This window comes from Plectropomus leopardus, chromosome 17 (genome assembly GCF_026936395.1).
Source record: "Plectropomus leopardus strain MGB_pleo_1.0 chromosome 17, ASM2693639v1, whole genome shotgun sequence".
In the NCBI taxonomy this organism is placed as follows: domain Eukaryota; kingdom Metazoa; phylum Chordata; class Actinopteri; order Perciformes; family Serranidae; genus Plectropomus; species Plectropomus leopardus.
Genome location: NC_142192.1, coordinates 13,586,899 through 13,614,865, shown reverse-complemented (window position 1 = coordinate 13,614,865; position 27,967 = coordinate 13,586,899). Strand labels below are relative to the sequence as shown.

General features: G+C 40.3%; 1 protein-coding gene across 1 annotated transcript; it reads right to left on the bottom strand.

The window, feature by feature from the left end:
• Positions 1-7,581: 7,581 nt before the first annotated feature.
• On the bottom strand, positions 7,582-27,224 carry galnt12 (UDP-N-acetyl-alpha-D-galactosamine:polypeptide N-acetylgalactosaminyltransferase 12). The gene is made up of 10 exons (XM_042505962.2): positions 26,213-27,224; positions 24,031-24,200; positions 22,744-22,933; positions 22,269-22,454; positions 21,158-21,275; positions 20,509-20,685; positions 16,447-16,578; positions 16,081-16,194; positions 14,960-15,115; positions 7,582-13,349 (listed from the first exon to the last, which is right to left on the bottom strand). The coding sequence occupies exons 1-10, from the start codon at positions 26,563-26,565 to the stop codon at positions 13,212-13,214; spliced, it is 1,734 nt and encodes a 577-aa protein (XP_042361896.1). The 5' UTR covers positions 26,566-27,224; the 3' UTR covers positions 7,582-13,211.
• Positions 27,225-27,967: the final 743 nt, after the last annotated feature.

Genomic DNA, 27,967 nt, shown 5'->3' with positions numbered 1-27,967 from the left:
ATTTGGCTAAAAGCTTCAGAAAAAATGAACCACTGAGTTTAGCATGTTTGTCAGCTAACGTCTGCTGCATTAGTGCTTATTTTAGAAAGTAAAACAACTTGTGTGGGAGTGTAACCACATCGAGAAACATCCTCTGATTAATATGTTTTATCAACACAAGATAAGGCATCAGCTCAGTGACTTAGATGATTAATACCATGTGTATGCTGCATCAATCTGAGTTAAATTTCCATCACCAGGGTAGTTGGTTGTCTGTCTGACCAAGCACATCATCATCACATAGGTAATGAATTATGCAGAGGCAGGAATAGGTTGTTTTTTTTCTAGACTTGGCGACTGCTGAAGAACTCTAAGTGCTGCCTCTCTCTTAAAAGAACATTAGCCATTTCTCAGATGCTTGAGCTCGGAGCTTGACTGCTTCCTGCTACTTTTTTTCCCCCTCACCAGTTTCTTATCCACTGCCTCTGCACCAACAGATAAGATTAATAGACTAGAGTAATTAATTCTCTGGCAGGAAAATATATGAAAAAAAAACACATTTTCATTGAGAATAAGCTCAGAATATGGTAATCTCAAAAATGCTGCTGCGTAAAAAATAAAGCAAGGACAATAGACTTCTGAGAGTGGTGTGTCAGGTTGTATTTGATATACAGGCTCATGCATGCTCGCGTGTATATTGTAAATGTGGCAGACCATCACAATTAACTTACACAGCTGACACTGCCTCTGCAAAGTGATGAGGCGTTTAATTCACACATGGCTACACACAGACAGCAAGGGATCTGTTCATTTGACCTGCATCGCTACCCCCCTTAAGTGAAAGAGCCCCTCAAGAGAAGGCAGAATTCAATTTAATCATACACTGTGAAAAGCAATGTCAATGTCTTTAGCACTCCAAATCAGAAGCACGTCAAGGTGTTGGACTTATTTCATCTCCTGGGAGAGAGACGGGAATCAGCATCAAGCCACAAGATCTCACTCAGCCATTTCTGAACAGCTGAAATTAAGTCTTTACTGTGTCTGAAAGCAACACATGCACTGAATCTCCTCAAATATTTTCTCCCATGTGTCTGAAGCAGTTTACATTAGAGGACACAACAGGTTTCTAAAGCTTTAGTTGGTCACTGTATTCTGAAAGACGTGCATGAGAAATAAAAATCACATCTCTCCTCCTCTTCCTACTGCTTCTAACGAATTTGCTAGAATCTACTGCAGCACACCAAGAACAACCAGTCAGAGCCGAGTAGTCTCTAACACAGCTGTCAATCATGTCAATCACTACTCCTGTGCGGTCAGACCAGTTTTACTGTTTGTCGGTTCACATGATCGAAAGCTGTGTTAGAGACTCCTAGGCTCTTATTGGTTGCTTCTGTTTACATAGGGTGAGGCCATTACAAGCAAATTAGCGTAGGCAAAGGAGTATATTTCTTTTTTTCCCACAGATTTTAGTTATTTCTACAAAAGCAAACAACTGTTGCTTTAAAGGTAACTGCCTATTTTCAACCTGGACCCTATTTTTCCATGTTACTGTATGTGGTGGCTAAAAAGGAAAAACTTTCTTTTGAAATTGGTCCAGCATTGAGACAGAGTGCTGCAGCCAGCAGCCGCGATACAGACTGAAATATTACCACTCTGGGAATATGCATACTGTCAATTCATATCCATTAAAAGTGCTTGTTTTTACCACTGACATGCTCATATTGGTATTTTAAGTGTGTGACACTATGGTTGTTAACGAAGATTCTTTCTTTTTTAATCACAACAGCCCCAAAATCACAATCACCAAACCCATCAGACTCCATATAAAGAAACAGCAAGAACCAGGATATTTTAACATCTAACTGTGTGAATTTTTTCAAGTTTTTGTGAGTTTTGATTTGTTTCTATTGACTTTAAAACATGTTTTATGCTGAAAAAAAAACTACAATTCATTGAAATGGAGCCTGGCGGCTTCGGTGGTGGTGGTTTCTTGTTAAATAAAAAGGGTCTAACTCTTTAACAAAAACATCTGTCTCTGCAGGGATCCTTTTCATAAGTTGTCAGACACTTATCATAAAAATGTGAGCCAGATAATGGCAAAACCAGAACTTCTCGTGAATGTAAATTGATGATGCAAACATGCCCCAAGTGGTTACATAGCAGCCTATATTGTTGCAACTGGAGCACTCTGTCAATACTGGACCAATTAAAAAACATGGTTGTTCCTATAGGTCACTTAAACACTAAAACTTGGGAAAGTAAGGTCCAGGTTGAAAAGTACAAAAGTTACCCTTTAATGATCTTGCTCAAGACCAGATGACCCATGTTCTTCTAATTTAAGGTGAGGCAGGTTGGTGGTTTGATATTTTTCTTGAAACTGCTCTCATATCTTCTTGTCATATATGAAGCTGGAGCCAAAAGGTGGTTAGCTTAGCTTAAAAAACTGTAAACAGGGGCAAACAGCTAGCCTGGCCCTGTCCATAGGTAATGCACAGGTATAAGATTCATTCTCTGCAAGTTAGGAAATAAGCATTTTCCCAACATGTCTACTGTCTTTAAAGCATGTACCGTATATGAGGCAGGCAGTAAGGTCAGCAGCCTGAATAGATAATGTTCTCCGTCAGTTTGTGTTCACAAGTGAATGCAGGAGGAAATCTGAAAAATTCAAACAGACATGGTTCCCTGTTTAATTTAGTCTACATAATTTGCAAACTAGCAGTGCTACCTTCCCGTTTCACTAGTTGCGACCTTGTCACGAAAAACAGCTCTGGGCCACTATGTAGACCTGAATATAAAACATGTTTTGGGAAAGATTAATAATATCTCTAAACCTAAGGTACACTTGACTGAACTGAAGTAAGGCTGATCGAGTGTCTTAAAAACACAGTGTGCGAGGAAAAATAAATCAACCACGTCTCATTTTGTCCAAAGGAAATACATACAGTAGATTTCCCTGGGGGGGAGAGGCAGTCCATTTAGCAAGCAATCAAGTAATCTGATGAAGTGAAATGAATGGGAGTGGGGTGGAATGGTTAATCGCCTGTGGAAGCATTTTATCTCGTAGGAACACATTAAAGAGGTATTCTGTCAATGTAGGCTATGTTGGGGGAGGCTGTGAAAAATCACAGTCTGCCCGAGTGTGAATCAATGTGACTCTGGTGTTCTCCTCAGCAGAGTACATCATTTCTGCCAAATATGATTTGCTCTTAGACAAGTTTCGACATTGCATCCGACAAGGAAAGAAAATAAAGAAGAAATCACAGTAGGAAAAACATCAATCAGAATCTCAAAAGGGAAACGTCAACATAAAGGAAATGTGCACAAAATAAAAAATGCACACTGCAGAGCATTGCCTCGATTCCTGTTTATATCCCAATCAATGTCATCTACATTAAAACTAACACACACTTAATATTTCCAGGCTCTGCCATGTCCATTCGCTGTGGTAAAGGAAAGTGACAGACTTCAGTATTTGGCAGGCAAGTGTGATATGTGTTGTGACTGTCCTCTCACTCTAACCATGAAAATGCTTCTCACAATTAAATATATCAACAGTCTCACCATAAATACCACACAAGATCTGCATTCATCTGAATTACCACAGAAACAAACAGACCAAAAAGTGTTAAGTTGACCTTTTGGAAATAAAACGTCATCACTACACCGATTCATCTTAGTAGGAGCTTGCATGAAATTATGTTATAATTACAGATGAATTCTTGAATTATGGCCAAAAATGTGTCATGTGAGGTCACATTGACCTTCACTTTAGACTTTGAGCACCAAATTTTAATAAGTTTATCGCTGAGACAGAGTGAACGTTTGTGCCACAATTAAAGAGATACCCTCAAGGTTTTCTTGAGATATCCATGGTTTATGTGCATGGGACTGATGCATGATCACCTTGACCTTTGACCTAAAACCACCAAAATCTAATTAGTTTGTCTTTGAGTGCATGTAAAAATTTGTTTCAAATTTTAAGAAATTCTCTCAAGGTGTTTTTGAGATATCATGTTCACAAAAATGAGATAAACGAGGTGACGGTGATGTTGTACCTATGACCACCAAAATCTGATTAGTTCATTAAAAGTAGACATTGGTGCCAAATTTGAAGAAATTCCCTCATGATGTTCTTGAGATATAGGGTTTATGTGAATGGGACAAACGGACGGACGACCAACCAACCGACCATCATTGCTATCACTGGACCCATGCTGGTAACCTGAAAACAAAACTATGCTGTAATCCCAACATATCAGTGTTTTGATGATAAAACAAAATCAAGACCAGCAGGAAAATGAGCATGATGGTTGATTAAAAACCACCTGTTGTATTCCTCAGGCTGCAACAGAGCGTCTGTGGTCAGAATCATCTGTGTAGCGAGGCTGAGCAAGTGACAAGTGAGTCATTATCAAGGACCAGTCCATTGATGTCATTAACAAAGCCATGGTCCACTAATTTACAGCTACACTCCGACAGTGGCAGTAATAGAAAAGGGTGAGATATTATCCACAATCACCTTCATAATCAAAGTCAAATATTCCCATCTACTTGTTTTAATGATTCGCACTTATGTTCAAACTGCTTAGCTTGAGAACGGGGTCATAACATGTTTTAATGAGGAAATGAAATCTTGGCTAATTATCAGTCAGCTCCAGTGATGTCTTCACTGTGTATGAATTCTGGATTTGAATCACTGCACTGCAGAAGGTGAATAGTACAATTTTTCTTGTGATCTGTGACGTCCTCGGCCGAATCTGGAAAGCCGAGACAATGTTCCATGACAGCTCCCGGTGAGGTCCGACTCGACTGGAAAAATCAGCGGGGGGAACGTGAGCCAAATAAGTAACAAGCAAGCTGCTTTGATGCTGTATCGGCTGGTTTCACAGACGTGGATTAGATCAGCTTGATCCTACACTGAAGTAGGCTTTCAGCTGAAAAAGTCTTTAAGTCTCAGCACGTCTGTGAAACTGGCCCCTATTTAGTATTTGGGGAAATTCTGAATACATCATTTGTATCAGATTATCATTTCCATGCTTTCTGTGCTTGACTGTTTTTGTGGTTTTTGTGTTTCACATCAGTGATCTACAAATGCATGTTTGTGTGGGAGCATAAATAACTGAGGTACAGTGTGCGCAATTTAGGGGGATATATTGGCAGAAATTGAGTACTTTAATAGTATTTTTTAGCATATAATCATATGAACATAAGAATTGCTGTGTTTTGTTTGCATTTTGGCGTCGGCCACAGTAGCCAGCAGACCCCCTGCGACGTGCAGCATACAAAAAACACTGATTTGTAACGTGAAACTCCCGTATTCATTGGCCTACTGGTTTTAACTGTCTGGTCTGTTTGTTTTGTCGAGAGAGAGAGAGAGAGACCTCTGTGAATAATTCAGCTCATGATAAAAATCTCCTGAATGGCTGGATCTTAAGTTGTCACAGAAAAAAGGTGAGCACACATTAGCAGGTCTCAGGTTAGTGGCCAGTCTCTAACACGACAAGCAGAGTCAGTGAAACAGAATTGTAATGGAAAAACAGCTTAATTCAGTGTTTTTATTGCTTTGGGGATGAAAAGACATCTAGATCATTTGTATCACAGTAAAAAAAAACAACTTCTGTTAGTCTGGATCAGAAAAAAGGGTGAGCACACATTAGCATGTGCTGGGCTAGCATCTGATCCAGGGTGAGCTGAACAGCGTAGAAGAAACACTGATTTGTGACGTGAAACTGCTTTCTTCAGGGCTTTGACAGCTTCAATCACCAGGTCCATTTGGGGTTTTTTTTTGGATAATTCAGCAGCCAGTAAAAACCTCCTGAACAAAGACCATTGAAGGAATTTTAAGCAGAAGTTCATGCTTGGCACACAGGGCAAGTTTCAGCTGGTTGCAAAGTGCAATCCTCCCCACTAAACAGCACTAAATCCTACACACCGCTACTATAAAATTCACCTCTAACTTTCTTTGTTGCTAACTCTCTCTTGGTTTTCTTCACCACAACATCCATGAATCTCTTCAGCGTTGCACTCACAATTCTAAATACCTGTAGTGTTAAAAGCTGCCAAGGTTAATAACAGTTTCCCCTTGTTTCCCCTCGCCTCCTGGAAAAACTGCCAACTTTATATGACGCACACAGGCTGTTGCTAAGACACAACAGATGAAGTGTAGAATAGTTGGTTATGGTTATTTTAACTAATTTTCCGACTCAGTGACTTCGTGGAAGCCTTGCTGCTTTCTTCACCACACGATCCACCTAATCAGATGCCAGGCAGCGGCGGTGCATTAGAAATGCAATGCTATCTCTGTATCTAGGCCTCACATGTTTACTGCACCGTCTGGAGTCCCTCCTGAAAGTGAAAGTGTGTCATCTAATGTATGCAGCCAACAGTCGCTGCTCCTGAGCTGTTCTGGGTATTGGGCATTACATAAACTAAACAGACATGCAGTGTGGAAATGGCCTCCTGTCAGTGTGTGTGTGAGTGTGTGTGTGTGTGTGTGTGTGTGTGTGTGTGTGTGTGTGTGTGTGTGTGTGTGTGTGTGTGTGTGTGTGTGTGTGTGTGTATCCCTGACAACTGAAGCCTGAGCATCTCCAAAGACTTGCACTATGGGGAGCCTTGTTTTGCATTATCATTAAAGACACATATGGGGTGTGGGGGACTGCAGTGCTGCATGTATGCCACACCGGATCAAAAACGAAGCCCACACTGCGCGCAGAGACATGCAGCGTTTCCGTGGGCGCATTTTGCTGAATTTCAGGATATTTTATGGCGCTGTTTTGTACCGCAGATCTCACAGGGAAGCACCCAAAAGATTAGGATGAGACAGTGCTCGAGACAGCTGCATCACAGCCTTCTGCAGTGCTTCTCATTTTCCTAGGAAGCAGCCGAGTGGTGTCTAGGCAGCATTTGTCAGAATGTGAAGATTTCTGGCAAGTTTTCCATCAGAGCATGTCATCCTGTGTGAGAGAGAAACCAGCTCGTCTCATGTGGAGTACAAATGTTCCATGCTATTATTTCCAGCAGTGTGGCGCACTTTAAGAGCTGAAACCGAAAGACGCGCTCCTACGGAATTTTACCTTTCCTAATGTGATAAAAAGGTTTATTTTTTACCATCCTAAAAAAGCTTGTATCTTTTATCCAGCATGCTGCTGTCACAAAGACATGGCCCACACACACTCAAGATTCTATGAGACAAACAGCAGAGCATCATCAATGAGTAATTGAGAGCGACTGCAGGGCAGAGCGTCAACACCAGGGGGAACAGAGCGACTTGGCGCGGGCATGGCATTTCACCATCTCACTCAGCAGCTGGTGATCAAACCAATCAGATATGGTTGGAAAACTCACTCTCACTACCCCCCCTCCTTTTCTGTTTCTCTTTTTCTTCTCTCATTACCCCCCGAGCATCTTGATTCACGTCTCCATCGCAGTTAAATGTGGATGATAGCCTGTTTTCCTCGATGCGGATGCTGATGAGTCACACTTTAATGGATACACAATGGTGTATAATAAGAGCTAAAGTATATTTTAGGGATTTTTTTGGTGTTAAGACATTTTAAAGGCATAAAACTCAATATTTAAAACAAAAGACATAATGAGCAAGAATTGCATTACATTTGCGTTTACTTACATTACAATGACAACAGTTAAACGGGCACATAGACATCAGATATGGTCCAACAAATACAAAAATATTGTTAATCATATCCTTCACTTTCCTCATAAGGCCACTGGAGTTACCGACAGCATTAATACACTAGACCCAGAGTTAAATTCCAGCATTATTATTTGTGCATGCTCACCAGTCAAATGTTTCCACTGGGATTATAATGAGAAGATATGTGCATGCTACTGTAAAACAGCACTGCACGGTCCACATTAGAGTTAGGAAAGAGTGCAATCAGCCACTTTATAAGCTCAAGTGCTCCAGCAGATCTATGGAATATCACTACTGTTTACAACACGGGTTTGGTTGATATAAAAGCCCCCTATGACCTGCCAGAGAGATACGATCCTCGACTGGCGAATATCAATTTTATTGCAGCTGCGTGTACCGTTTCAAATTAGCATACAATATAATGGCAGCATAAAAAATGTTTTACTATGTGGGACATGTCTGGCATAACAGACGGCCGTGGGGGACGATAAATAACCCTTTTAATAATAGGATAGAATATTTATACTTGCTCTCACAGGCTAAAGACACAAACTGATAGAAATGGAAAAGCTGTCACTTCTTAAGTGTTCAATACATAAAGCATGAGCACTGTATTAGAAGGGCAATTTCACCTGTTCTGGTGAATCTGATCCTTCATGGTTGATGCTCACTGAGGCAGCATTTCTTGGTCTTAAATTGCAGCAGGGAGACTCCGTGAGAGTCTGCTGGACTGCCAGCGACTGTCAACACTGAAAGAACAACCTGTTCCCAAACTTTTCTGCGGCATGTGGCACTCCTTTATGAAAGGGGCGGTTCAACGTTAAAAGCAAAACAACACTTTTCCTCTTACCTGTAGTGCTTTTTGTATTGTTTTGGTGTGAGTTGCTGAGTGTTGGAGATATCGGCTGTATGTCTTCTCTTCAATATAATGGAACCAGAACTTTTGAATGATTTTGGTTCACTAACATTGCTTACTTTATGTTTGCTTTTTGACCCTTTGTTTGTGTGTTTGTCAACTTTTCTCAAATATGTGACTTTTGTATTTGTTTATTATATGGCTGTCAGTGTTAACACATTAATCACGATGCAATTAATGTCTTGAAATAAAGCGTTTTTTTATTGCGTTATTGGCCTGCTAACATTTCTGTCTTTAAGAGGCTGTACCAGGCTGAGACCTGAGGAATCCAGTGGTCCAGCCATGTCATGTTAGCTTGTCAGGAATCACGTTTTAAAGTTAGGTTAAATTTTGGCAATGGAAAAATGACATGGTCAATTCACAGGATTCCCTTGACCTGATATCTGAATAAAAATGCATTCTATGGGGACCCAGGACGATCTTATAAGAATTGCTTTACTTTGTCAATGTGAACTTCAAAACTGTTTCAAAATGCAAAATAATGAAATGAAACATATGATTTTAAAAATGTGGTTAACCTTGTTTAGAAAAATGAATTGTTTGACAGCCCTAGTTCATTATCTTTATTGGGGTGATATTCCTTATAAAACCCCATTGGGTTTCTTAATTTCACCGGCACAACATTGTCTTCTTTTGGTGTTGTATTTCTGTTGTATTGTTCTGTGCAAATAAACCTTAAACTTTAGATGACACTCAGCTTGTGGTGCTCAAAGTGCCAAATAATACAATGAAAAACTCGACAACAATGTCTCTTTCCAGAAATTCTGACACGCTCACTTGAGGTAATCCACAGACCTTGTTGTGTGTAATTTCACGTGGGAACCTTTTTCTCTCTGTCCATCTGCACCCACTAACCACATCACCACGAAGGAAGCGTGGATCTACCGCTTTCTCACCTAGCATCTCTGAGCTAGCGAACATTACAGCTCAGCCTAGGAGGACACTTTTATGGACGACATCTCGAGCTGTCACAAGCTTCTCCTCCATGAGTAGACACGCTTCTTTCTGCACAGTGATGAAGCTGGGCAGCATAGCTCAATAGAGAGAAGACAGTTCCTACATGAAACTGCTCCCAACAGGGTCTGTGAATTATCTTGAGTCACTAGGTCATGATTTCTAGACAGAGACACTGCATTAAAATTTTTCAGATGTTTTTTTTTATTGGTGCTTTGAGCACCAAAAGCCGAGTGCCATGTAGTTTCATTATATTGGAGGGAAAGAAGACATCTGTACAGCCGATATCTCCAACCCCCTGCAACACACACCAAAACAATCTAGACTGATAAATAGCACTACATTTTCCAGTTTGTGTTGAACTGTCCCTTTAAGACTAAGACCAAGCTTTATTGTCCGAAACCTTCAAGCAATCCCTAGACAGCTGCCCCTCCCACTATGGAGCAGACTGTAATCTGCCAGTCATTTGGTCCATTCCACTTATCAGCAAGCTTTGTCTGCACAATCATGTACCGTTCATAGTGCCAGCAAAAGCCTTTATGGATTACTGGGAACTTTAACCCCACAAGTTATGTCCATCTTCCAACACACTTCATCCTACACAGTGCAGCCATCTCATGATTCAATGTTCTTCACACCGCAATAAAATTATGAATCCGTGTTCAGAGCGGTAAGTAACGCACATCTTGAGCTTTCCCTTTAGGGTTGTACTATGAGCTCATATGCACAGATGTTGTGCTCCTGCACGCTGCTGTACATTCATTATATTTGGCAAATGTCGAGATTCTGATTCTACACAAGCCCCAGCTGTGGTAATGGCAAAACAGTGTTTTTCCATCTCCCATTTATCTTACTGTGAGTTTACATTTGGAATCAATAGCAAATATCTATTTCGGTACGATTGTCCCCTAACAAAGCTCCTTTGAGACCAATGGGGCCAACAGCCTGTGAAGGTTAATGGTAAGGAAGAGGTCACAAATTGCTTCATTCCATCTCCTCCTTTATCTGCTTCTGCTGCCAAAAACTGTACTCTTGATGACTCCTATTCATAAATCAAACCTCAAGCACACCAGTAACAAGTGCTCATCTGAGGAGGATGCATTGTCAGCTGCACACCTCTGACACAGAGAGGGAGAGGTGGAGAGAAAGAATTGGGAGAGGACCAGAAAATCAATCAGGAAGCCATCTGGCATCCCAGCACTCTGGAGACACCAACAACTGTCTACTCCTCCGCTGTGTTTCCATCGGACCCTGTGCGTAGCCCGAGGGACTGCAACACAAGTGACCACAACAACAGAAGGATCTATAGCTGTCTAGATCTGGCGGATGGAAACAGAGGCAGTGTTCACAAATCAGAACAGCGCACCAGAGTAATACATGTGCACTCAGGGGAACACCAACTATTCCTGTGCGTACTGTACTCTCAGCAGGGGAGCATGCATATTTTAAGCGTGCAGACACTTTGTAACAACTTTAACTACTGTTCTCTGTCTGTGTCAGTGACTACGTTTACATTTGCACGTATATTTTCTCTATAATTAGTATCACAATGTTTTGAGTGTGATGCGGGTTATGTAAACAGCATATTCTGTTTGCATTGTCCGTCTTTTTCTGAACGTAGCATTTTTCAATTCAGTAATGTGAGCGAGGTCAGAATTATTTGGGTTTTAATAACATTATTTGTACCTAGGGTTTTAGCATGTTCAGAATAAGCATCTCAATAGGGGTTTTTACTGCAGTTTTTCGGCCCTGTGCGTTTTCATGGATATGTTGCACACAAACTAACTTGCCAGCAATTTGCAAGGTTGTGGTAGATATGCATACCCCCCGAAAAACGTGCTAGAGAACCGCACCTACTCTTAAACATTATGAAAGATTCAGACATCAAGAGATTTTTGTGCAAAAATAGAAGCACCGACCTTTCGAAGAAGGTGTTTGAAGGACTGAGTGTGTTCGTACAGACCGACAAGTCTGCCACAAGTAAAAAACTTTGAAAAATCCTATTTTGATGCAAATAGGCAAAATGACAAACGCCTCCAGCCATTCACTTTTGCATATTTTGACATAATAACCAAAACATTAGAGCAGGAAGTATGTGCTGCTGCATGTAAATGGGAAGATCAGTGGAATATTTTATTTCATTAGCCATGTAAACAGCATAGTAAGAATACTGTGTTTTTCAGAATAAGGGCAAATTTGCAACATTTTGTGCATGTAAACGTACTCACTGTGTGACAGAATATACATTCAGTACAAGAACATCTTCTTTAAAGAAGATCATAAAATAGAAATCTAAGTTTTTTTGGTTTAGGCACTTTCTATGGAGTGTACAAGAGAGGAAAGAGGATATTAAGAGAATATTAAGTAAATAAATCCCCACCTATTATGATTAAAACTGAGATTTGTCTGTAGTCAAGCTGAAATAACATGGTTATTTAGTCTTATCTAGAAATACATAATTAAACATAGTTGACATCACATTAAATAAATCCAGAAAATATGGCTATGATTTAGTCTGTTGAAGCTTCATATTGTTCAAAGAGCACAAAACAAAGGCAAGTGCACTATGTTGAAAAAAATGTTACAAAACAACTAAAAAACTAGCAATATGACCAATGTCATTTTACCATAAAGTTAAATTTGCATTGCAAAATGACTTCAGTCAAAGCAGAACGAAGTAAGACTGGAGTTTCTCCCGTTATCAGTAGTTAGGTGATTAAGTTGAGGAGGTACTAGGTTCTTGCATAATGCCTGTGATCTAAGGCTTTCTCTAAGCCACTGGTATGTAAGAGTAGAAAGCACTCAAAATGTCCTGAAAGGGGTCTTAACAAAATACCTGAAGATTTGTCCCACTTTCTCTTGACAAATAGAGAACACAGTGAAAGAAAGCAACCTGCAGAGAGGAGCGCTGGCCCCCTCTACAGGAGGAGATGCAAATACTTTAGAATGCCTCATGATGTGGCTCTGAAAATCACTGTAATGTCAGCCATCAGCTCTGAGGTTCAGAGTTTGTTGAAAGAGGTATAAAGCCGTTTCATTGTTTGTCTGTGTGTGCATAAGCGTACTTGATTTCAAAGACTGCACCAGCAGTATTGGAGTGTGTAAAAGAAAAACAAGAAAAATGTCAGCATGTACAGTTGTGCAGGTCCTTGCAGAAGCGTAATTCATTCAATGGAAAAAAAAATGCCCTGTTTTTCTGGATTAATAAGATAATCATCTCATTAATTCTCATCTGAGAAAAACAAGAGCAGATTTTTTTTTCCATGAAAACTTTTCTCAAAATTCTAAGATAATAAGTTCATTTATTCATAAAAACAGCAAGATTATTTTTTTTCCTTAAGTGAACGCATTACGCTTCAGTAGGTTCTCACTAATCCTCCTTGATTACAAAAACAATACATATTCCAGTAGACTCCTGTCTCCCAGCAACAGCATCCAAATAAAGATTACTCCCATATATATTAACAAAGTACTTCGAAAAGTGAGTACTTATCAGTATAATTTCCCATTGGTCCATTAAATCCAGCTGGCACAAAAATGTGCAAAGATTGAAGTTTGAAAGGAAGCACAGAGGCTTCCTCCTTTGAGCTCCTTTCAGGGCAAGGCAAACATATTTTAAAAAACACAATTCAGTCCACCCATATCCCTGCTCATGATATCGACCCTGAATGAAAAAAACATTTGCACATATACTCTAGATTGATACCGTTACATTCGCTCCTCAAAGAACCACTTTTGGTGGAGGCTGTCAGAGCAGGGCTGGAGTGAGGGGGCTGGCGTCCCGTTGTCTGTCTTGTCTACCGCCTGAACACACTTCTGGCTCACCACGTGGTACAGGCTCCCATCCTGAAAACAACCAGGTAGAGAACAACCAAATGTTATAATAATACAAAGCACAATACTTGCACGCCGGTTGATCCCTCAAATAACCAACAAGTAGTTACAAAAAGTAGTAATAGCTGTTTCAAAGCACCAAAGCTTACAACTGGAACATAGACATTCAGCTCCCCATCTGTTCTGTCTGTCTTGGACACATTTACATTTAGATAGCGTGGTTTAGCTGCCGACATTAGTGTGGTGTGACTACACTGAACACATGCTAAACAACCTGCATCAGTGTGAATGCCCAGCTTGCAGGTGCTCTTTGATTTATGGTTTAGTATCAGACTTTGTGATTCACTTTTTCTAGCTTTAATCCGGGAATAACACTTCTAAAGATTTACATAATTATAGTATGAAGGAAGGAAGGAAATAAGGAAGTAAATAATTACGCTGACTGTTTAGTATATTCTAAAACATAAAACAGTTATATTTTGCCAAAAGCCTCGTTAACAATGACAGTTTCAGGGGAGAAAAAAAACACTATCACAGTATCTATATTCTACTGAGGTGTAGGGCATTCACTAGAGCAAAAAAGAAATCTGTTCGGTGTTTTTGAATTAACGAGATTATTATCTCGTTAATTTAAAAATACAAGAGTAGTTTTTTGCTTCCCCATGAAAACTTTTCTCATAATTCTGAGATAATAAGCTCAAAAAACAGGGCATATATATATATATTTCTTCTAATGAATGCATCACACTTCAGTAATATTTTACCCTGCCATGTATGCCAAAGACATAGAGAACACATCTGCACCCTTGAAAAGAGTCTGTAACAGCAAGAGAAGTAGAAAGATGAGACGTCTGCAGGTGATTGGATGGGTGTCTACTAACGGTGAGTGTCTGAGAACATGGTTCGCACTATATTGTAAATCATTAGTGGTGGCTCAAGAATGAAAGGAATAAATAAGAAGTCAGAGAAAATGCAAAATGAAACTGCTTACTTGATTCCAACTCAGATATCCTGTTACACTTTTCTTTCTCTCCCAAACAGGGACTCAAAAACTCATTCCATCCTGCAATTTCTCCACCACATCACTCGCTGCCTTATCACTCCATCACCGCTCCAGCCACACACACACACACACACACACACACACACACACACACACACACACACACACACACACACACACACACACACACACACACACACACACACACACACACACACACACACACACACACACACACACTGCCACTTTGGTTACAGATACTTTGCAAGAATTCCCGAAAAACAATGTATAGACTCACGCAGATGTGATTTCTCTCTATTACCACTTATGACCCACCAGAAGTGTTTGGTGTTGTATTTCTTATTTTATTTTTTGTGTTTGGGATGTTTATGGGCATGTACCTCCATGGCACTCAGGTGAGGTCTGGGTTTTATACAAACATAGCAGCATTCATCCAAGAGACACAGCACCAAAAAAAAAACCCCACAAACAAAAGCCAAACAAGAATGATGCTGGAGTTAGTTTTCATTCACAAAGAGTAACCAACAATCCTGCATAGTATACCTTTGAATCAGATTTTCATAGAAACAGACATTAAAACCAGAAATGAAATCCTTACCTCTCTGAGGAGAAATTTCTGGTCTGCAGGTATGGATTGCCCTCTTTTTCTACAAAGCTGGAGAGTCAGGTAGGTACTGATGTTGTCACCCACAACACATCCAGCAGGTTCCCTTGTGTTATAACGGATCTCTCCGTCCGTGGAGTATTCAAAAAACTGTGGGAGGACAAAAACAGGTCTAAATCTTATCATGCAAATTGTGCCAAGTCAAATGACAGCCGAATAGAAACATTTTATCTTCTCTTTTCAGCGACAGTTTTAAATCTCACTTGAAGGGGAAAACGCTTTTGCTGATGAAGAAATAGAGTAAAAGGAAGACCATGTTTTATGTATGTGACCCAAGTGGCATTTTTTCACTACAACTTAACTGATGGAAACATGACTTGGATTTTAGTTTTTGCAATATTTCAGAGTATATCTGTGACTCTGCTCAAAAAGGCAAATGGGCACATTGTACTGAGAGATCGCTTGTGTGTGCATGTGTTGGCACACAAGCACACGCGTGTACTACTGGTGTGTGTGCAGACTGCAAATGAAAGTGTGAAGTGATTCTGCAGCATACAGAGCACTTCCAATAAGGCAGACAGCACAAACACTGCTGAGCCCATTTCCTGAGAAGACATGAGTGTGTGTCCACAGAGGGCTGCTGTAACAACAATGGTAAATTTCAAAGAATGCTTCCTGGACTACTGTCAACCACAGAGGATAAATGTGTTAGAGAAAGCACTCTCCTTTGTATCAACAAGGCCAACATATCATTTTTCAACCTGGGAGAAGCTAAGTCCACTATTCCCACATTTTTAAGATCACAAGTGCAAACCCTTGTGGTCTATGGTGAAATAAGATGACTGTGTTACTTCTTCATTTTTTCTATTTATAAAAATGATTACTGTTGTCTTAGGCAATTGGAAAACATACAGTGTGTTGTTTTTTAATCTATAAATTCTATCTATTTCTAATTCTTATGCAGTCTATAGTTCTAGACTAAAAGTGAGACCAATAAAAAAAAAAACTTCTGAAACTTTTTCACACCCATTAAATAGACTTAAGTGAATTTTCACCTGTCAAATACATAATGGAATATTTTATGGCTAACAGCCTGAAACACTGATGTCCATTACCTGGTTCTGACCCATGCCGTGACACGGATAGACGATGACCCTTTGGCCCACCACTGTGTGCTCATCTACAGGGTTGTAGTCAAAACAGTAGTTGGTCTTGCCCCGGTTCTTCAACTGCAGTGAGTGAAAAGCAGTCAAATCAAGAGATCTTTTGAGATGAAATATAGCTGACAGAAGCTCATACATGAGTGAGAAAGTTGATGCCAACGTTAATCTTTGTAAGGATATCACACTTTTAATGTTTTTTTTTTTGTTGTTTTTTTTTGGGGGGGGCTCAGCTTGATTAAATTCAATTAAACTAGTGGGAATTACTAAATTCATACTCCAGTTTAAACCTGACAATCAGCCACTCGGACGTGTCCTCACCATTCCAAACATGCCTGGGCGGTCCTCTGGGACATGAATATCGGGATAAACATTATCCAGATACCATCTGAAGTTCTTACAGCCCAGCTTCTCTCTCAGCTTCTTCCGCTCTGTCACGTCTCCAAACGCCTCCTAGAAACAAAGACCGTAAACGACAGTTCCGCCAAATTATTTTAGTTCCACCAAAACAACCTGAAATTAAAAACAATAAGAATAAGGACAGGATTGCTAGAAATATAGAATACATGGTGATAAGTATCAATGACATTTATTTTCCAAAAAAGCCTTTATGTGTGTACTGTCTTGATAGAGTCAGTGTCAGACAGCTGCGGTGTCAGAGGACATATTCATAGCATCATTCTGTGCTGAAATGCAATACAATAGCACACAAGTTAATCCTTAACTCTACACAGCTCCATTCCAAGTAATAACCTGCATTCAAACAGAAATGACTCCTACAGTACACCTTAGTCAAACAACAGCAAGATCATCGACATCTGTCTGTGTGAGGGCATGTCAGTAAATGTAAACAATATGTGTTTGCTTACAATTTGTTAACACTTTCATCAGGGCTCAAAATACCACATGCATGTGGATGGTAGTGCACCGAAAATTTAAGCTGTGCATGTGATTCTTGGCTCTAAATGCAATGGTACATGTAACTCAGGGCTGCCAAGTATCATGCAATGATCGTGAGACTTACGCTATTGACATTTTTCAGATGCACTCACGTCCATTTTCTCATGTAATGAAACGCAAATTTATAACTGATAATGCTGTGGCACTAAAAGAGGGCACTAACAGCACATGGACAGACAAGACAGAGCAGCAAAACAGCACCGTAAAACACTGTGGTCAGGCTGGCCACCTGCTGGATTTTTGATGTGCATCCTCTTAAAGTGTTATGGTACCGGTACTCAGAGCAGCCAAGACAGAGCAGTAATATACTACGCTTCATATATTTAATGCATTTTGTTGAATATGTGACATCACTACATCGCTAAAGAGGTCCCAATATGACGGAAAGAAAAAAAAAGTTTCCATATTAGAGTAGCTGAAAAGCTGCTAAAAGTGCTCCTATGACCATATAAAATTTGAGGTTGAATTCACTGCACATTAACTGTACAGAAAACGTCAGCATAAATTAAGTCTGTGACCGCGGAACTGCCAAGAAAGAAGGACACCAAATAGTGCAGGTAAATCAATTTTGGTGCATGTAACTTTCAAAATGAGTCTTGTTGAACACAAAAATTTGAGATTTTGAGAAAAAAAGTTTGAGCTAGGACTGAGCAATATATCAATATTATATTGATATTGTGATATAAGACTTGATATCGTCTTACATTTTATATTTTCTAAGCATTATCTTTTCCTCTTTTTAAAGGCTGCATTAAAGTTATGTGATGTCATTTTCCGAATCTATGAAATTGTTCTAGCTGTCCTTTTATTTGCCTTTACAAAAATGAATCAATTAATTGGCAACTATTAAATTAATGGCCAACTTATGTGAAAACTGATTAATCTGTTTGAGTCTTTTTTTTTTAAAGAAAAAGAGAAAACAAATCTTATTCCAGCTTTTTAAAATTGAATACTTTCTAGTTCCTCTACTCCTGTATGATAGAAAACTGAAAATCTTTTAGTTTGGAAAAAAAACAAGACATTTAAGGATGTAATCTTGGGCTTTGGGAGACACCGATTGAAATTTTTTTCACCATTTTCTGGCCCTTTTTTTGACAAAACAACTAATTGATAAACAGAAAAAATCATCAACAGATTACAGTTGCAGCCTAGTCCTTACCCAGTAAGTCCTTATATCAACATTACCCATGATTCGTTAGGATATATAATACAATACAATATTGATATTGAGGTATCTGGCCAACAAATATAGTGGTATTTGATTTTCTCCATATTGCACCGCCTAATCTAGAGCCCTATTATGCGTACATAGTTATGCATAAACACCACAGTGATTATGACTAGTGATTTACAGCGCAGGGAAGAATACAGTCTCCATTCTGATTTACAGATGAGCATATGTTCACCACACCTTCCCTGCTGGAGGAAGAGTTCAGCGGCACAGTAGGATGATGGATGTTGGTGGTTTGCCCAAACACAGCTTTAATTGGCCTGTCATCAATTTATTTTCTCAAGAGACGGATTCCCAAAGGAGAAAGTCTGTTGTCAAATGGAAGAACCGGTAAGGACCATCAGAGGACACTGAGGGCCTGTGTGAGCCACTACAGAACATTAGGCCAATAAGAGGAAAATTAAAGACTGCTACTTAAACAACAGTGAAAAGAATGAAAAACAAATTTGAGCGTGACTAGCAGTCCATTTGACAATCTGCTATGGATCAATACAGGGTCATTGGAGAACTACAGTAGCAACAAGAGGCCAATCTGATGACCACGAGAGGCCAGAGAGGTTTCAATTAGAGAGGAGTAAAAAGACAGTGGGAAAACAAAAGACACATGCTTACAGAGCCACACTTTTGTCAGAGTCATCTCTGAAAATAATACACTGCTGCATTCTCAGTCTACTTTATTTAGGCTTCACACTGCCTTATAGTTTATTAACCAAGAGTTGTAAACATAACTCACATGGACTGGCAGGTGACTCATTAACTTGACAGTTTCAGTGACCCCTCATCCTGCAATTCCAGTGTTCTCTTTTTTTGCTCTGGGGAGGATGACTTACCAGACTAACAAAAAATATTAAAATTCACCATCAATATATGTGTTAGACTGCCTCATTTTACCTAGATTTTGAGCTTTTAACCAACTCTGGACTAAAGGTGAAGACATAATTAAGTCATACCAAACCTCAAATACTAATTTACATAAAAAAACACAAGTATTACTACATTGGTGCAAAAATAAGTCTGCTTTGGCAATGTCTGCTCCAAGAGATTAAGTGGTACTATGCAAAGAATCTCTTGAGAAACAGGTGTTGCATGCGAGCCTGTTTGGCTCTCTGAAACTTGAGCAACTTGACTCAATTTCCTTCAAAAACACGCAATGACAAGACTTGTTCCACAATTTGCAAACAATTAGTTAAATGTGACAAGAAAGTTACCTAAAAATTTGTTTTAAAAAAGAGGGGAGGATTAGAAAAATTATCCAAGGAAATAGTTTAGAATTTAGAATTATATTAATTTTATATTTATAAATGTGTTACAGAAAAATATAACAAAATATATACAATAAATACACTGATTTGTTTAAAAGCAGTTTTAAGGCCTTTTTTCTTTCTTATTTTCAGGGAATTTTTTTCAACTTTTTTACTAATTTCTTGTAAATTTTTGTTGTTTTTCTAAGTTGTTCATTGCCTTCTCCACATGTTTTTGAAAGAAATCAAACCAATTGGTTCTGTTCTTAAAGGATTAATATGATATATTGAATGAGCATGTGTATACTAACAAGGAGGGGAGCAGCAGTGTTTGTTTCGAAGCTTTGGTGTATTGAGTTTGCCGAACCACTGCAAGGTTGGCAAGGCTACCTCCTCTCAGGGAGATGAGCGCCACCTGATCTGTGTTTAGAGAGCTTCTCCTCTTAACTACACTGTCACACACTGGCCCGGCCCCTCCCGCACACACACCAAAGCAGGGCACCCCATGAGTTTGCACTGCTCTCACCCTGTCAAGGACAGGTGGGTGACACCCGCTGGCACCGAGTGACACGGAAAGGTGGTAATCACACACCGGAACGCCCTGACACCCCTGTCACCTTGGGTGTCTGCCGCTCATGTATCCCAAGCGTCACTTAATCAGGGGAGCTTTTACACCACAGCGGGAGTGCAAAGTGTGTGTAGTTGTGTGTTAACATGTAATTTTGTGCACGTGTGTGACTCAGCAAGTGTGTGTACATTGGTGAAATCGAGTAATCAAAACAGTTTTGCGATGAGTGCAGCTGGGAGAAAAAAAGTCTTCACAATACTCCATAAAGGAAACATTCAGTCACAAATATGCTGGAATGCAATGCGTAAAAAAAATAGTTGTGTTTGACACCACCAGCACATACTGTACACACATGCACACGCCCACCATCTCTGCAGACTCACCAGTCGCGCATGGGGGTTTCGATGGTAGTAAACCTCTTTGTATTCATCCATCCAGACCTCAGCGGCTCTCACGCTGTTTGCCAGAGCTTTGCTCCGCGAGTAAGGGGCCTTTTTAGGGAACACATGACCCACATGGGAACATGGGTGGATCTCCAGGCTGCCCCCACACTGCCAAATCTAAGAGACATCGACAACACCACCACCATGAGGATTTGGTTAGCCTCTCAGCCATGATTCAATCATTCAACACAAAGCGCAGCCTTGTTGTGGAGGAACTTGGAGAAGAAAAGCTGTTTTGTTGTTGAAGGGAAATATTTTTGGTTCCTTCCCTTCAGGAACTTGCAGCTATTGAAGAAGAGGGCTGTTCAAATTCTTCATTGCCATAAAAGTATTAGAATCTCTGGCCTGTTTTCACTGCTTGTTTAGTTATAAATATTTCAGGTTGGCTTTCAGAGGGAATGAGCCATCACATGATGCAATTCTTGATAATGTAAGCCAGTGCTGTGTGTTGTGGTGCTAAAATGTGCATAATTCATGTCTACGTGGTGAAACTGCATAAATGGTGCCTATTTTGCATACAGCTAGGGACTTGCACATGCAGACAACATGTACATGTACAGCAAACATACATACATTCATTCATTCTTACCCTAAAGGAGAATTCCAGGTTCTCTCCTCCCCACACCTCCATCCCTGTGTCGTATGTCCCAAGGTAATGGAAGTAGTTCTTACTCACAGCAAACAAACCACCTGCCATAGTAGGAGACCTGAGGAGAAAAAACACACCAGACAATCATTTCCCTGCATCCTGTAAATTGTGATTTATCTGCGTGGGATAAACTGGGAGCAGTGTAAGTACTGATCAGGGGTGTCACGAATCCATGTATCATGTATTCGTTCTTTTGACATTCAATTTGAAATCCAAAATTGGAAAAACTAAAGAACAATTTGTTATTTCCCTATTTGTTTATGAACTGGATACCATAAAAACAAATAATGATTTGTTTTTTGTACTTTGTATTTTATGCTCAGATCAAAAATAGGAAATGGAAAAATGGGCCACAGACTGAACTTAATTTTGATGTTTAATTTCTCCGGGCTTATGAAAGTACTTTTTCTGTGAGGAGAGCGGCCGTATCTCTAGCTCTAGCAGTGCGAGTTCAGCCAGAGCTAACCCACTAAACCAGTGTGGAGTGTCACAGCGACTGGTGCAGCTGGCCACCACTGCATGTTTTGGTATCTAATTCATTAACAAATAACAAATTGTTTTCTAATTTTCTGATTTTGGATTTCAAATTGAATATCCAAAGAACGACTGAGATACGGGTTGTAATAAAACACAAAACTCACAGCTGGGTATGTACCTCATTTTTGGGTTCATGGTTTGGTACATTTTCAGTAGAGCAGGGAAAACAAAAAAAAAGCTGATTTTTTTTCCCTCTCATTCATTTTGAAATATGTAAATATTCAACACTGGCTCTACCTCTTAACATAAGAATTTGACTTGTTCATAATTCCTGAACTGCAGCTTGAACTCATTCATGCAAAGTAGGCACAACGGACAGATTAAAAGATTACAGCGGAGTTCCAGCACTTTGAACAACTGCTTTAATCTGGTATTCTCTAGTATGTAATTTACAATGTATGCCAGTTTAGCTGCATACATGCTGTGATTAAACAGTTTTTATAATTTTATAACTTTTCCAGTAATTTCATGAGTGTGGGAACCCTGATACCACTGCACCCCTAGTCCCACAAACCTGATGACATCGATGGGCGAGCGACGGCGTTTCTGTTCATAATCTGGGACACTGTGCCAGGTAAAGACCAACCGCCAATCAAACCCCCCAATCTGGGGTTCACCAGAGTTCCCTAAATACTGGAAGGTGTTCCAGTCGATCACATCAATGACAGGACACACCACAGCCGAGGGCTCCTCTTTGATCCTGGGGGAGAAAGGAGAAAAAAGCTGTTGACAGGGAGAAGCGGCACTACACGGCAAGAAAATTGTTTAACTTTTTCCTACTGCCCTCGCTCTAAAGAGAGCCCAGTTACTGAGCATACTGAGTCTGAGTCAGAAAGATAACAGCACTCCTTTAGCTGGCTGTCGAAGATTCAGTGCTTTACTCTGTGACACTTCAGTCGTGCAAAAAGACAGTCTTTTAAACCACAAGGCCACACTTTGACAAAATACACAGAGGCAGAGTCAATTTTTCCTGCTGGGGGTTTTCTAACCTGTGGAGCAGGGGCTCTAACCAGCCTTCATGACACTCGCAGTGACAGTCCAGGAAGGTCAGCACATCACCCGAGGTATAGGACGCCCCCAGCAAGCGGGCCCGCACCAGCCCCTCCCTCTTGGTGGCACGGATGAGACGCACTTTCCTCAAACCTGCAACGTACTTCTCCAATGGCTCCTTCAGATGAGCTTCACGTAATTAAACAAATAAAACAAAATCTGATAAATGTGTCATTTTCTATATCTCACTTCAAACAACAAATGATAAAATAGAGCAAAAATAACAAGCACAGCACAACAGCTAGATCCTGCTGCCAGCTTTTGACAGCAGCTGCTAAAAGTGATCAAGAAAGAAAAGTAAACAGTGTTTAGCCGTGTTTGATACGCGGTTAATACATTCAGATACTCCATCAGGTGTCTTACCACCAAAGTACACAACAGTAATTGGATGGTTCTCAACAATATAATAGGCTTTGGTAAATTATCTCATTATTTTGTGGTTCTCGGCACTCCCTTTATGCTATTTTGATGGGTTTGTTGATTTATGGTGTAGAATGCAAATGCATGTGCACTTAACAAATCTATTGCAATATCTATTTTTCTGTGCCTCTCCTCTAAAATTTGACTGTGACAAGTTTTTGGTCTCCACACCTTCTTTTCAAATAAAGCAATCTGAAGTAAGAACATAATTCTTTGGTTGGTTTGTTCGCCACTGTGTGTATGCAGCCGATGCTAGGGCAGAGGGAGAGGCAGGCATTGCTTCATTTGTGTGGTCATGAGCCAAAACCTTTTCGAACCACTCCCTTACTAGCACACTCTGAGTACAGAAGACAAAACAACAAATGACTATAAATTAGAGCACACTGTCCTTTCAGTGTGAGTTTGATAAACAGCACTGTGCATTAAAAAAGTTACCATCCATGCAATTTACATGTACTGTTATTAAATAGTGTCATATAATTTTGCAGGATGTTTTGTATCTACATATGAAAGATAAAAAAAACTGCCCAGACGTATGAGTCTATCTGGACGTGTATAAACTTTCCTGTTATCTACATCTCAGGTTCAACACCTGTCACTACCATCCTGTATCTCTGTTTGACTTTCCTAATTGCCAACATGTCAGTCTGTCCCCCTCCCCTCCACCAAACTGACAAACCGGTGATTGCCACCTTTCTGTGTGCCTCCTTCTCTGTCCCTCTCTTTTGCCTGTCGATCAGCCAGCCTGCCTGCCCAAAGCTCCTCTGCCTGTCCTTCAGTCTGTCTCTCCTCATCAGTGCTCGTACCTCTGTCGCTATAGTCATCCACCAGCACCACCTCCTTCAGCAGGATGTCGGGCGACGTCTCCAGCACGCTGTGGACTGTCCGCAACAGGGTGGACCAGGCCTCATTGTAGAAGGCGATGACCACAGAGGTTGTAGGCAGGGACCGGTAGTCATACTTGAGCTCTCTGCAACTGTATTGTTAAGAGAATTTGCATGTTAGAAGACAGGTTGAAAGGGAGGAGGTGAAGCTGGGTAACTGGGTTAAGACTGCACACTGGCATTCTGCAAAGAGACAGTAGCATGGAGCTTAAGCTTGGTTGCCTGAGTAAATACTCAGTTGCAAAAAGCAAAAGAAGACACAATAAAAACATTTAGATATGGCAAGCAGCAGTTGCAAATGACTCACTCGTAGGGGTGATTGGGGACAGCTGGGGACAAAAGACACATTCAACATCTGCTGCTGCATTTATTGTGAAAAAAACTGTTTTAGAGGAATGAAAGTGTTTTTTTCAGGAGCAGTATAATTGTTATACTATAATGACCTCTTGCATGAATCAGTACAAACTTGCATAGCTTGAATCACTGTTTTGTTGACTTCTTAGTCACATGGTTGGCATGTGTCCACTTCAGTGTCTAGCAAGCACAGTGGGTGCACTCCATTTCAATGTGCTGGTGCACCGCTCAACACCTGGCGGCGAGGGCCGGGAAAGCTGTTTAAATGGAGTGTAAGGGACCAATCACACTGAGACACGTTGCTACGGAAGTGTCGCCAGCAAAACCATCATTTGCCTGTTGTACAGTGCACTTTTAGGGCACTCCACTCTTGCTGCTGCACGATGCACTTTTCTGGCAGTTTTTGGGCATGCAGTTAAAATATGTTTTACTTTTTGGCTCAAGGCTCAGAGTGGCACTGCTCGTCAATGTCGCTTTTGACCACGCACATGCAACCCTGCACCACAGGCGCTCCCAGCTGTTTTTCTAGATGCGCTTCCAAGGTGTGTTTGGACCAGTTGCACCTGGTGCGATGCATCCCAGTGTGATCACCCCTTAATCTGTCAGCCAGTGGCAACAACAATGTAACTGTCAGCTGACAAAATTACATACAATGTCGGCCTATAGGGCAAAGGCCATGGTAGATTTCCTGTCTGACAAATAATTGCCGATAGGACGATAAATGGACAACAAAGGCTGAAAGACATTCAACAGTTTAATGTTTTATACCTCTATTTGTTTGTGTTTGTATTGAACATATGGCCGTGGTGAGGTATATGCCATTCTTACAGAACTTTAGCAGCGGGTCTGGCTTATCTGCAAGCTATGATCCCTGTCAAATGGTGTGCAGACTCGGCCTACTCAACACACTGCAGGCTTATGCCAGCGTGGTAATGGTTCTGACACAGTCGTGGCTGATAGGATGGGGACAATTGCAACAAGTTGTTGTCATTTGTAATCATGCTTAACTTGTATGAGTAACTGGCAGACATCAGTAACTTCATATATAAAAATTTGGTTGGTGTAGTCCAAATAAACTCTGAGTAACTGAGGGAAATGCAACAGTGTTGCAATAGTCCTCTGTCTCCCCCACTCATCTAACAACTACAGCAGCAGTAAGTGTGTTGGATTTTAGTAGGGGTCAAACCAATATTGGTTTTTCAGGGCTGATACCAATTATTAGTAGTTAATGAGACTGATAACCAATATTTGGAACTGATATGCATTTACAAAAAAAATGAAAAGCTTTCTGTCAATATTTAGAATTTAAAATATAACAAACTCCAACACAAAACTTTGTTTAAATGCCTTTGGCAAATGTTAAATCAAAACTGGGACTTTCAGCATCACATACATCAAGTTCTCTGCAACTTTTTTTTATAATAAAGTCAAATGAAATTTTAAATTAAAAATGAATAAATAAAAACAGCTCTCTGATGTTTAACAAAGTAAAAGTTCCTCACATGCTGACATTGTATTTGCACTTTTTAATCAAATAATTTCACCGGCAATAATTAAAGTAAATTGCTGACAAAGATAATCGGCAAAATGCCAAATATCGGCCCGATAATCGGCCATGATGATAACCTGTCGACCCTTATATTTCAGCCTCGCTTTCCACAGTGTATACAATCCCCGTTAACTGTATTACAGTGTGATAACAGTGGGATTATTTTTTATAATGGTTAATAACACTCCACTAGTTACTTACAGTGGGTTCCATCTCTCTGGCAGCCTGCGATGAAGCGACACTTTTTCGCTGACATAAATGTTAATCTGGTGCGTTTTAATGCTTTCCTCCTCCTTCATTTTCTCCTCTCCGTCCAGATTCAGTTTGACAGCTCTCCCCATTTCACCCAGGGCATTTAAATCCAAGGGGGGCTTCTCGTAGACGGGTTTCCTCAGCTCCTCATTTCCCACCTCTTGCTCTCCGGGGGCCTGTCGTCGATTTGTCACGCTCACGTCCCCGGGGCTGTGTCTGAAAAATATCAGATATCCGACTAAAGTGACACCAAAGAGACAAAAAAGTAACTTGGGTCGATTCCTCCTTCCGCAGAGTGCCATCGTGTCGCTTCCTGCCTCGGTGCAAACTTGGGTTGAAGTTTCATGCCCTGAGGAGCTGCACTCCGCTGGCACCCACTGCTGAAGGGACCATCTCACCAGCCTCGTCACGTTTCCGTTTGACGACTACAACTTTAGTCCGCATTGTTTCAGGCGCAATTCGTAAAAAAAAAAAAAAAAAAAAAGTCTCGACTCGGGGTGAGAAATGTCCAACCAAAAAACTTGTGTTTTGTTTAAAAAAAAAAACGCCACTTGTTGAGCGGAACGTTGACGTCTTTATCTTGACGGACGTTGGACACTCCTCCTCCTCCTCCTCCTCCTCCTCTCAACGGTGTACTGAAGAGAAGTGTGAAGGATTAACAAACAAGGATTAAACTAGTTATCTCCTCGGATTAGCTAGCTAAAACTAACCCTCAGGCTCCCACCGGGTACAAAACAAATCTAGGTCAAATCAAAAACTCGATTCAAAAACAATTGTTTAGTTCAGTATTCCGCGTTAATATTAAATGTTACAGTTAAATAACAACATTTCAACTCGTCCTTAACATTATAATGTTATCTTACTACAACCGTTATCTACAGACGTCGATAAACAGGCTGAAGTTTGCCTCCAGGCTACTTCAACTTCAACTGAAGTTGAACTTTCTGTAAAAAAGAGTCGAGCTAGCAATGGCGTTTCCGGTGTATGAATGTCAAAATAAAATTCTGCGGCTTGCTAAATTATAGGGGAGAGTAGGGAGATTTCAGCCTGAGGGGAAGTCGGGCTAACTCTTGTTTCTAGGCAACTGGTGTTATGTGAACAATGTTTTTTGAAGAGTCATCCACTTTACTCTCCCTGTGATGGAGAGAGTCATGGTATAAGAAGGAAGCACTCTAGAGGTTAAAAACAAACAAAAACAAAACAAAAAACTGTACTTTGTCTAGAAAAACTAAGTTGCCAGCACGGCACGCAGAGTGGTATGAGTGTGAGTATTTGACACTGCAGAAAAAATAATAATAATGCTGAAGCTGTCCTCTCTGTTTCTACAATTTCTCCCATTCATGTGTCAACAATAGACTTTTAACTTGAAAACGAAATAGGTAAACTGGAAGCTTATTGCGTAATCACATGTAACTTGACAAAATTTTAGTCCAACGCCTGTATAGCGGCAGGTAAATCTTAATAAGAGGAGATAAATATTATTACCTGGGATATTTGATCACAGGCAGACAATTTGGATTGTATAGAATATGAGTGTTTTCCCAAATATCAGATGTAAAAAGTGAATTTATTGACCCTTTTCCGGGTTCCTAACATTTTACAGCTTAGGTGAGACATGTGACTTATTTTCGCCCTTGTTAACTGGTTAATATATCGGTGAGCTGATGGTAGACCAACAACGCGACTCCAGACACAGATGAGAAA

Coding starts and splice junctions, on each gene's coding strand:
- galnt12 (XM_042505962.2), bottom strand. CDS start 26,565: ATGGCACTCTGCGGAAGGAGGAATCGACCCAAGTTACTTTTTTGTCTC. Junction 20,686..21,157: donor ACCTGGAATTCTCCTTTAGG/GTAAGAATGAAT, acceptor GATGTCTCTTAG/ATTTGGCAGTGTGGGGGCAG. Junction 16,579..20,508: donor GAAACCCCCATGCGCGACTG/GTGAGTCTGCAG, acceptor CTTTGTTTCTAG/GAGGCGTTTGGAGACGTGAC.